Source organism: Xenopus tropicalis, chromosome 3 (genome assembly GCF_000004195.4).
Source record: "Xenopus tropicalis strain Nigerian chromosome 3, UCB_Xtro_10.0, whole genome shotgun sequence".
Lineage (NCBI taxonomy): Eukaryota > Metazoa > Chordata > Amphibia > Anura > Pipidae > Xenopus > Xenopus tropicalis.
In genome coordinates, this window is record NC_030679.2 from 104654254 (window position 1) to 104666749 (window position 12496).

General features: G+C 37.5%; 1 protein-coding gene across 1 annotated transcript in view; it reads left to right on the top strand.

The window, feature by feature from the left end:
• Positions 1–12496, top strand: part of sqor (sulfide quinone oxidoreductase) — a 37192-nt gene that overhangs the window by 15048 nt on the left and 9648 nt on the right. Inside the window, 4 exon segments of the mRNA NM_001015687.1 lie at positions 751–804; positions 8426–8620; positions 8905–9114; positions 10585–10768. Coding sequence (NP_001015687.1) covers positions 751–804; positions 8426–8620; positions 8905–9114; positions 10585–10768 — 643 coding nt within the window.

Genomic DNA, 12496 nt, shown 5'->3' on the forward strand with positions numbered 1-12496 from the left:
TCTGCAGCCAAAGTAGAATTTATGGTGACTGAAGACATTTCAGCTGTTCACAAATCAGTCCCTGTGTTTCACACGCCATCCCAGAGTGCCAGCGCTCGTATAGTACTATAAACATTGCTATACTTGAGACCTAAAAGCATTAACTAATTATAAATGAAACTGTTTATATATAACTTGTTCATGAAGACAGTTCACCTTGATTAAAATAACTTTAGTTATTATATTGTATATATTGCTCATAAACAGTGTATTTAGGAGAGACTGAACATCCTGGCAGAATTTCAGTGCCATCCAACATTATAGTGTAGTTCACCTATAATTTAACATTTAATATAATGTAGAATGTAACATTCTGAGACTGTTTGCAGTTAGGGGTTTTGTGTTTTTGTTATTATTTAGATTTTTGTTTAGCAGCTCTATAGTTTAGAAATATCAGCAATCATTTGGTTTCTAGGGTTCAGGTTAGCAACCAGGCAGTAGTTTGAATAGGAGACTGGAAGATGAATAGGACAGGACCTGAATAGAAATATAAATCATTAAAATTTAACAAAATAAGTAGCCTCACAGAGCAATGGATTTTTGGCTGCTAGGGTCAGTGACCCCTACTTTAAAAGTGAGGGCTAATCAATATACAAATGAAGACCAAATGAAAAGAAAAAGGTGAACTTTTCTCTTAAGACTGTCTGCAGATTTAGATATACACACACAAAATAATAGTAAGCAAACTCTAATTTACTCTCTTTTTCGCAGATAAGCTACAAATATTTGATAATTGCACTTGGACTGAAATTGCAGTATGAAAAGGTAGAGTATTCATTTTTGTTTACTAAAACATATGTAAATTCTAACCATACCTACACATATTTCAAACAGACCTTATGGCATCAAGGAGATGGGACACAGACGTCATGCATGTAAAACCCAGAAAATCTTATTGTGTGTATAGTGGGCACTCAGAGATATAGCACAGAAACACTAAGCCAGCTAACAAGGACTGTGTATAATATAGAGTGTCTTCTGGTCTAGTTAGGAATTTTTATTGATCTAAATATATGTCCTTTACTATATAGCCCCAACCTTTATTACTTGTGAGCCGCAGTCAAATTTAAAAAGACTTGGAGAGCAACAATAGCATCATAAATGTTAATTGAGGTGCCAAATAAGGGCTAAGATTGGCTATTAGGCAGCCTCTATGCACACTATCAGCTTACAGGAGGCTTTATTTTGTTGTAAATCTTGTTTTTATTCAACCAAAACTTGCCATCAAGTCAGGAATTCAAAATTAACTACAGGTATTGGACCTGTTATCCAAAATGCTCAGGACCTGGGGTTTTCCGGATAAGGGATCATTCCATAATTTGGACATCCTTACCTTAAGCCTGCTAAAAATCATTTAAACATTTAACAAACCCAATAAGATCGTTTTGCCACCCATACGGATCAATTATATCTTAGTTAGGATCAAGTACAAGGTATTTAAAAATGTGAATTATTTCCCAAAAATGGAGTCTATGGTCCCAGTATGGTCCCATACTTGTACCTTGTTTGGGGGCACTGAGAGCAACATCCAAGGGCAACATGTTGCTCACAAGCCACTGGTTGGGGATCACCACTATATAGCATTGTTTTAAACTCTATGCAAGGTACAAATGTGTGCTGCTGTGTGCTCTCAGTTGTTGTGTCAGTATGTATATATGATATTTTACATTTAAGATAACCTTTTGGAAACCTAAGCAAAAAAACAAAACAAAACATTGCTGACCTTGAAAAAAAAAAATAGTTTTTTATTTTGTGGTATTCATATTATTCTTGAAACGTACTGCATGCAGTGTTAATTGGTAAGCCTATTATTTATAGGGAATTTGATACCGATCAGATACTCACAGTTTTGGATGGGTTTTTTATTGAGTAAAACAAAGACTCTCCCCATGTGTGAGAATTTCCATTTAGTTACCATTTTAGAGGACAATCTGACCACTGGACAGCTCTATTTTATTTATATTTTAACCACACCAGTACTAGAATTTTTCATCAGTATACCCACTACATCGCTCAACCCACAAGGCATTATTCTTCCATACAATTTGCCATGCAACCAAGGAGGAATCTCACTGCAAATTGCAGTATTTTTTATTTTGAACTTAGGCAGGCACCTGCACCCCACATGTTGCCCCATCCCATACAAGGTGCCCGCTGACAGCCCTCAGGGTTGATAACTCTGTGATCAGTAGTGCAGATCCCATTTATGTTGTTTAATAAAGTATGGAAGAGGAAGTTTACTTTTGCAGAATGCAATATATTTGTAGACAAAGTGCATTTACAAATGGGTATACTTTCCTGTTTATAGACTATGGGGCTTGTGTATGTCAGTGTTATACACTCATATGTATTTATATATTCACCAATAGAAAGCCTTTTATTGGTAGATTTCCCCGCACTTTTATGTATTAGTGAAATACTGATTTGTAATATTTGAATTATTTAACTGGTTGGGGGTTGTTGGTCACAAGGGGTTAATTTCCATATGATGTCACTGATACTCCCTGGGTTCATGGGAAGAAGTTATTTAAACTGAACCATTGAATGTATTTGTACCTTGAAAAAGGTCCCAAAAGGGACCGAAAAAGTTAGATAAACACAGGAGCACTTACCGCCATAGACCCACGTGTGCTACTCGCAGACCAACTCCCAATGGTCCCAAAAAGCAGAAAAGTCCAGAAAAAGCGGAGCACCACGGGGTAAAAAATAATAAAATCAGTCTTTATTTGGTCACATTAAAACGGCACGTATACATCAAATGGACTTACGCTTAACGCGTTTCGTGACATCACGTCACTTCATCAGAAGCATAAAAGGGACCGAAATGTCGGTTATATATGCAATACACTTGAGATTGTTTAAACTAAAAGACCCTTGGTGCTGGTTGTGTTTTATTTATTTTTTTAATTTAATAATTAATAAAACATGTTGATATTGGTTGTTTTGCACTGACAACCTTATCTGTATGTCACTGTAGGATCAGCCATGATTGTTGTAAAACTTTGTAAAACTTTGGAACTGTGATGGTTGTTGGCCTTATTTTAATAAGAACTGGTGGCATGCTTGCTTTATAAAGGAATACGAGAAAAGAAATTCCTCATTAATAGTAACAAAGCCTTCTAATGTATTGTTTTATTGGTCAGGATAATGTTAAAGGGTCACAATACCCTAACATTTTAGTGCATCATGGTATAGGGTAATATCTATAGTTTTGCCCTTATTCAGTGGACCCAGTTACCCCAGGAAACACCATTGCAGGTGATGGGACACATCCCCTTTTTAGCTTCTTGTTAGAAGGTTATATTGGAATAGGAAGGCTATTTGCAGTGATTAGGGAATTTATGGGCATTTACCCGTGGGTAAATAATTACATGGATACATTTGACTCTTAACAATAATGAATTAATAGTGGCCCTTTAAAATGGTTGTGAGTGCAGTGGTTTTTATGTTAAGGCACTAGATGGTGCTGTTGCTGTTTTAAAGGTTAACCCCACCCAGAAAAAACATGTAGATAAGCAGGGAAGTAAGGGTTCTGTGCACAGTCAGTTATGTCACCTTACATATACATGGGAAAGCAAACAGTTCTAAAACTACTACTTATATAATAATTTAGGAAAAGGTAGATCAGCATGGTATGCTGGTTTTCATTAATTTGTATGCACACTACAATTCTCATTTTATTATTATTTATATACTGCATTGTCTACTGCTGCATTATACAAGACCTAACAGTTGACATATGCAGACAGAATAGAATACCAACAGTTTTGATTGCATATTGTAAAAGGTCAGTAGGGGGAGGGCCTTGCTTACAAGAGTTTACAATCTAAGAGATGTATGTCTTTACTTTTTTTGTTATCTGCTGCACAAAATCTCTGTGATAGAAACTACTGGAAAGGAAACAACATATATAAATAATGTTGAAGCCCGTATGTATATTTGAGGTGAGGTTAATACAGTAAGTGTTGTTGAAGTAATTGCCCGAGTGTCATTCTGATCATATCACCTAGCTAAAGAATTGATAGGTTAGTCGTGAGTCTGCCCCAAAACCATTACCCTGGGTCTTAGTTCTGCACATCAACCAATTCACCAATTCATTTGTGAACTAATGCATTTCGTGCATATTATCATATTATGAAATTCAGCATAGAATTCTTGGGCAAATGTGTTAAACTTTACATTTTATAATGTAACTCATCTGCTTGTTACAGGCTAGTACAGAGAGTGTACCAGCACCCCTGGCCCTATTTATTCCTCTGGAAGTGTTAGGGGGCTAGTTGTGACATGTAAGGAGCACTGTATGTGTATATATATATATATATATATATATATATATATATAAAACATGGTAAATGAGAAAGTTCCAATATGCCAGCATTTTGTCCAGATATTTTGCATCATTATGCATATGTAGATACAGAAGGATCAGCACTCTCCTTTGCGCATAACACACTGTCCGATCCGATGTTTCAGTCCAACCTGGAGACTATATTCAAGGATAAAGCAGTGTAATAAAAATATTATCTAAATATCCCCCCCCCCAGTGAATTTGGGGCCAAATGCTGTCACTAGTTCATGGTGGATCTTAATTCATTTTCAGTCCTTATCGCTACCTCATATGAGTGCTACCACAATTTCATCACTAGGTGTCTCCATTGTAAAACATAGTTGTGCATAATAAAACAGAAACAAATATTTGGAAACATTACTTACAATTTCAGTTTTCATACAGTGTTATTCTCCTGGACTGATACAACGTATAGAATCATGCTACGCAAAAGAATATGGCTTTTATCATGTTCAATTTTACATCATATAGTTATGTAACAAAGACACACTCTAATTCATATATCCAGAAGGCCTCCTGTTATAATAGGAGCTTTTTTTGGTCACCGCCTCTTGAACACTTGGACACGTAATCTATGGACATGCACTTAAATGTGGTGGGATCATGCCATGCTTCAAACCAGTATTAAGCCACTATCTGCTGTGCAATGTCCTGATTCTCGTGGTCTACATTCCTATCTGGATCAAATGCCATGCTGGTACTGACTGTGCGTGGCTATTCTGTTTTTAAGTTGGCATTCAGTTTTACTGCAATAAATTAAGCCGTATGGGCATTTTATTATATATCCTACAATTGCCTCTTATGCACGTCATCCTGTGTCTTATGGTGTATTTCTTATCTGTTCTCGGATGCCTAAACTTAGTGCCAAGTATAAGGATGTTACGCATAACCTGTGCACTTGCCTACACCTGGGTGTGGAGTTAGAAAGTGCTGCTTTTGGGTTTTAGTTTAATTGTTTACTAAGTCTGAGGGACTCAAAAGTTCTTTGACACTAGTCCCTCTAGAATAGCTAAATCTTGGCCTTATAGGAACCTTATCACCCAGGTCATCATTAGTAATCACCTCCCAATCATTCAACATTCCATTCTTCATATTCCTGCTGTGGGAATTCTGTTTTGTGAACATAGTATATGTCTTTCCCATATGTTATTGGGCATACCACAGTAACAGCTTACGATCCATGGACATATCCCTTTCAGTCGTTTCCATAATCAGTACCCCCTCAATCAATACCCCCTTTCAAGAAATTTCATACTGATTTTTTTAGGTTCTGCTTCTTTCACTCAGGATCACTGTCTATACGGGCTACCCTGATCAACTGCGATCTGGGAATCAAATTGAGCAGGTATTGGCTGGTATAGTGTAAGATTGTGCATTCAAGCCCTGTACAATTAAAGTTCTTGAGATGTTTCTGTCCATATAAAGAAAAAAACTGGGTATGAACCAACTCATCTTGGTAAATGCAGTTAACCTCAAAATCATACAGGAATGCAGGTGGAACCGAAACGTTGGATTGTAGAATGTTTCATCATGTAAAATAAACATTGTGTTGCTTCACAAAGGAGAGTGCTGATCCTTATGTTTATATATATATCCAGAAAGTTTTGAATTCTAATCATTCACCTCCATTTCTGCTTCAGTGGGGCTTACAGACAGATGTACCTCAGGCATAAAAACACACATTTTAAGTATGAGAAGGAAAAGAGAAATGGAATTGTTGGTTTAAAGAATATCTTTTAAATGCCTCTTATTTCAGACTGTATATTAATTGTGAGTTTTTTTAAGTTTGTTCCCTTTAGTTAGCCTTGTGCACCACAGGCAGAAAGTAACTGGTCTCTGGATTTATTGCAAATTGACCCTTTAAAAATTTGATGCAAGAAAAATGTATTTTTATTTACATAAAAAACATTGCATAGCCTGATACTTGTGACAAGGCAGATGGAAAAGTAATTAGCATTGCTTTAAATACTCAATCCTTCTCCTGCCCTTTATCATTCTGCTGCTTGGTAACAAAACACCCAAGACCAAAATAATGCCATTTATAACTGGCCAGGATATTTTATAGAATTGGGTTGTTTTTTAAAATAAGGGAAACATAAATGGATTGAAATCCTCACGTTACATGACACGAGGCAGAAATCTACTTGCATTGGTGCAGAACGTGCGTGTTGTTAGAGATATGATGCAGGGCTCTGGTATCTGACAATATATGACAACGGCTGTATGTGGCAGCGTGCCAGATTCCCCGACCATCACTATTTGTGGATCAGTGACAATTAACATGTGATTCTCTGGGGCTTGTACATTTTTGTACATTTTCATATTCATCTCATTGAGGGCAGTGTGGGCAAAATTTATTTTTTTTTGCGAGATAAAAATGTGTTGGGTAAATCGTTCCCATGTGTAGTTGCCCTTAGAACAAGCGACTGTATAAATGTTTGTAAATTATAGTTAACTTATTTTCTAACACTCTTTGTCTTACTTAACTTGCTGTTTAATTTCAAGCACAACCATTTAAAGGCAAAATGGCAATATTTAGTCTTTTCATTGGTCTGTGCCGTCCTAGGACGCCCACAAATCTTAACTTGTCTCTGTATAAAAAAACTTTACAATCTCATAGACCAGTGCTGTTCACCTTATTACATGTAGAGGGACGATTATTTCTCATATAGTGTGTTCAAGTGCCAAATTAAATTAAAATAATGATGTCATAAAGTAAAGCCTATGGAATCTTTAAAGGAGAATGCAAGTCAAAATTTAAAAAGCATACTGCCCAATAGTCCTCCTATTGTTTAGTAAAAACGCCACACTTTTGGCTCACCTAATCAAATATTTACTCAGTCACACTTACTTCACATTTTCTAGAACAGGCAGCCATCTCTAAAAAGGTATTCTCCCTTCCTTTCCCTCCTTGCTTCATACTGCACATGTGTTTCATTCCCTCCCCCCCCCTCCCCTCTGCCAGATTCACTTCTGATTGGCTGGTGGGCATGTGTAGCTCAGAACAGCAGACAGGATCATGTTACACACATGCTCAGAGAATAGGAAGGCTGCCGCTGGCACCTACAGGAAGGGGAGAGAGATTTCAGTGATGTCACTGTAGTCTTCACACTGCTGTAGGCTGCCAGCACCATATCTCAGAGAAGCAAGCAGGGATCTGGGAATTTAGATATGCAGTAAGTACTTAAAAAGAATGCCTTTAGACTTACTTTTAATTTATATTAACCTTTCATTGTCCTTTAAGCAGACTGGGGCCATTCAAAAACTGCCATAGACAACCCTGCCTTAGAGAAAAGTGGGCAGCAGCTCCAGTTCCTGTGCTCTGTAGTCACTTTGGCCTGAAAGTTTGGGGATGGGAGTGGGGCTGTAGCCTCCAGAATAGGGTTTTGTTTTGCTTGTGTGTCATTCAAGATATTGGGTACAGGTATGGGACCCATTATCCAGAATGCTCGGAACCTGGGGTTTTCCAGATAAGGGATCTCTTCGTAATTCGGATCTCCAGCTTTAAGTCTACTAGAAAAATCTTTTAAATATTAAATAAACCCAGTAGGATTGTTTTGCTACCAAACAGGATTTATTATATCTTAGTTGGGATCAAGTACAAGGTACTGTTTTATTATTACAGAGAAAAAGGAAATCATTTTTAAAAATGTGAATTATTTGATTAAAATGGAGTCTATGGGAGATGGCCTTTCTGTAATTCGGAACTTTCTGGATAATGGGTTTCCGGATAAGGGGTCCGATACCTGAACTGGAGATGGCACAGCAGAAATGTCTCAATAGGTCAGTATCCTTTTAATTCTGACAATGACCCTGCAGTGCTTTGGCTGCAGAAAACTATTAAAATCCACGACAACAGTGAGATCCTCAACCCATTCCAATGAAATTCTGAGTGCTGATTGGTTGCTATGATTGTACAGCTGGTTTTCCATTACATGTGCTTTTTGTTTTTTACAAATCTGAGTCTATATGCCAGGATCCACTGCTTTATATTGCATTTCTTCATGCCATGCCCTTACCTGCCTTTTTTTTTAACAGATTAAAGGTTTGCCGGAAGGCTTCAACTATCCCAAAATTGGCTCCAACTATTCTGTAAAAACTGTTGAAAAGACATGGAAAGCACTGCAAGATTTTAAGAAGGGGAATGCCATTTTTACCTTTCCAAACACTCCTGTGAAATGCGCTGGGGCACCTCAGAAAATCATGTATCTATCAGAAGAGTATCTACGGAAAGTAAGTTCTGCACATGTGGTGCCACTGTGTCTTCTACATGACCACACCCCATACAAACACTATGCACTATGACAAATTGAACTCTCTGCAATGGACTACCACTAGCCCCTGTCACTCTATATTTCAGGATTTTAACCTGTAGTCCATCAGTATCTTATTAATGTTTATATGCATTGCCAATGCCAATAGTTTGGTTTTTCCAGTTTTCTTATATGCTAAATAATTTGTTCCTCTTGCAGCCAGTTTGCACATACTTTTATGTAAAAATATGATCTTCTTTTTAGACGGGAAAACGATCGAATGCCAATATCATCTTCAACACATCATTGGGGGTTATATTTGGGGTAAAGAAGTACGCAGATGCTCTCCTGGAGATCATCAAAGAGAGAGATATCCAAGTAAACTACAAGCACAGCCTTATAGAAGTGCGGCCAGACGTACAGGAAGCTGTGTTTGAGAACTTGGACAAACCGGGTGAAACCAAAGTATTTCAGGTGAGGAGAGATTTATAGGTAAAGACAGATGTTCTGTGTAGCAAACTATCACCTTGTGCATACTATATTACTCTGCTTAAGCTTTCCATACACATACCAAAACAAATGCTGTATGATTATTAGTATGTGTATGCTGGCCTGCTGATCCTGACCTCTATTCATGTACAATTGATATCTATCAGTTTGGGGATCTGTCAGGCTTGAAAATGTCATCTGCCAAAACATCATGCTGGCAAATGCTTGGTACATTAGCAGATAAGGGCAGTGACACACAGGGAAAATGCCTGCCTTAAGAGGAAAACTTTAGGCGACTTCGACAAATCTTCTAGCCAGTGGGATGGCATTGCAGGGAGATTAATCATCCGCGACAATGAAGGTTTGTCACATGGTGACTAATCTCCCAGTGTGTCACTGCCCTAAGGGGAGTGAATAAAAAACCATTCTAAAAAACAAACTAAAAGACAACACATGGTGCTCCTCTGTTTGTAAACAATGGTATTTTTATATAGTTTAGGGCATAGCATGTTATTCAGTAGCCTAGAACTCAACTCAGAAACATTGAACCTATGATGCATGGTAGCAGGTCCTTAACTTATGGTGCGTGGGCAGCCACTGCAATAGATTCTGTTGAAGATATATTTTTGTTTTGCTAAATTAGATGTGAATAGCCTTGATTGTCTGATTTCATGGTATTCATTTGTATAGACTATTAGTAGAAATAAGTGGTTGATCATGCTAATATGCTAAATATCTCTACTGACCTCATCATGCCCCCATGACAGCAGCTTGTACCACAGGCTGCTATTTCTTAAAAGATAATAACCAGAGGAGTACTGTGGTGGCTAAAAAGGGAGGTTTTGGAAGTCAGACTGAGACTGCGGAAGATTTGGCTACACACTAAAAGACCAGCACACCAAAAAGTTGATGTTTGGCCTATTTACCTATACAACTGTCTGTGAATTTGACTGATCTGATCATTTAACTGACAACATTAGGCCATTTCTTTAAAAATCTGGTTCTATCAATAACAGACTGAGCCCCTGCCTGGAATTGAACCAGAAGTCCAGCACTGGAAGAGAGAAATGATACTCGTTCTACCATGATGCTGTCCATAGAATGGGCCTTTAATAGGATAGACCAACTGTGGATATCCATGCCCTGTTGAATAAATACAATAAACTTGCACTATTCATATGTTCCAATGGAATTCAAAAAGGAATATGAATAAAAAATTAGTTTGTAAATCACTGGTCTTCATGTTTTGCAAACTAATAATTGGCCCATATTTTGTATTCTATCATAATATTAGATGTTAATTGTGTGAATACAGTATAGTTAGCGATCCTTTAACAAAAATTATATGTAATGTTTGTCTTTCATTTGCTTTCCCTTAAATAGTAGCAAATGTGGCACTTAATTGGACTATCTTCTGCTGTACACTGTCTGATTGGATCTTTTTTGTGCATACAGTATGAAATGCTCCATGTAACCCCACCGATGGGACCACCTGATGTTCTGGTGAACAGCCCAGTGTCAGATGCAGCCGGCTGGGTGGATGTAAGCAAGGACACACTACAGCACAAAAAGTATCCAAATGTTTTTGGAATCGGAGACTGTACAAACCTTCCTACATCAAAAACTGCAGCTGCAATAGGTACAGATTAAATCATGCATAGCAATGTTTAAAGTAACATGATTCATTACTTTATTCTATTGGAACCACAGCTTTAAAGAGAGAGGACAGCATTTTTCAGCTCATGTGGATTTTGTTTCCTTCATATTTTAAATTAATTCCATACATGTAGATTAGATACTTGCACATTATTATACTCACAGTGATATAACAAAAATTCTAAGCACCAAAGGGTCTGTCCAGCCACAGACCTTCCCTTCCTCATTGTCTAGCTCCCAGGTTTGTTCATTAGAGAGACAAAAGCTCAGCAACCAGGGGACATAGTTAAAGAGAATTTAGAAATAAAGTTATTCCTATTTCAAAACAGTATTGTTATTTGAACTTTTCCATTTTCATGCTCATCCCTTTCAAATTCATGTTCTGAAGACCAGGGAGAGGGCACTAGAAAGGATTTTTTCCCAATTAATATTTAGGCATAATTTACTAACTGGGAGCTAGATAGATATATTCCATATCAGGGTATTATTTTTGCCCCTTCACAGCATTAGTAACCGTTACCTACCTCATTAGTTGGCTCAACTGCTCAGTGCCTTTAACTTGGGCCCTCTCCCTTTAAAGGGCTTCTTCACTTAAAAACTGTTTTTGCACAGTAAGGGCAGGGGTACATGGGGACATAAGTCGTGCCATCTAATCTCCTTGCAATGCCATCCCACCGGCTAGAATGTAAATTGCCAGTGGGATGGCATACGTGTCAATGCAATGTCCCACAGTCGCCCCAAGTTTTCTCTGTAGACAACTTCGGAAAAGGAAAATGCAGCAACTTTCCAATATACATTGATATACATTTTAGTGTACTGTAATTGCTATTAAAGTCAGTGTTTATGCCTGTTTACATTCTCTGCACTCCTGGCTCTGTCTTCTGAAATAATGTTGCTAGCCAGCTGATTAAAAGATTTGGAGAAGAACTAATGTCTGTTTTTAAGAGTCAGACCCAGAGAACAGAAGGAGATAAAAAAAAACACTGCTTTTAACAGCAATCACATTTACTAATAATTGTAAAACAATTGAAATGAAATATATAATGAATGTATATGGGATATTTAAAAAATATTGTACACGGTGTTTCACCTCTTGAACATGCCAGTAAAGCTCCCGTGTGTAGCTCTAGAATAGAATCTAAACATTTATGGTAAAATGTGTTACCTATGTTAATACAATTGCCATTGTGACCTGTTTATTTCACTATACAGAAACTGACAGTTTCAGAACTGGACAGTTCCATATGCAGCCCTATAGCTATTGTAGAACTACAGGTCCCATCATTCCCTTATAGCCAGGTAAAGGAGTTTGTATTTCAACAACAGATGAAGAGCTGCAGATTCAGAATCCCTGGATTAGGTTAAAAGCTGTCATTTAATACACCATTCAGAGATAATAGGCTCCTGTAACTATTCTATAAAGCCAGAATGACCTTATCCCCCTGGTAAGGCTCATGGACAAGTGTGTCATTCCTGGTACAGGCTCTTTGTCATGTACAGTAAGGTTGGTGGCCAGGCTTATCTTGTGACTGCATATTTTACATCCTATGATTGATAAGATGTTCAGTTTAGCTTCTGTCACACTGGCTTCCCTCTGTACATTTTGTACAGCTTTATGATTTAGCAAATTTTGGTTGCATAAAACCATTGCTGTTAAGGCCACGTGACCCAAAATCAAGGAGAAGTCAGCTCAGCAACAATAGTCCCACAC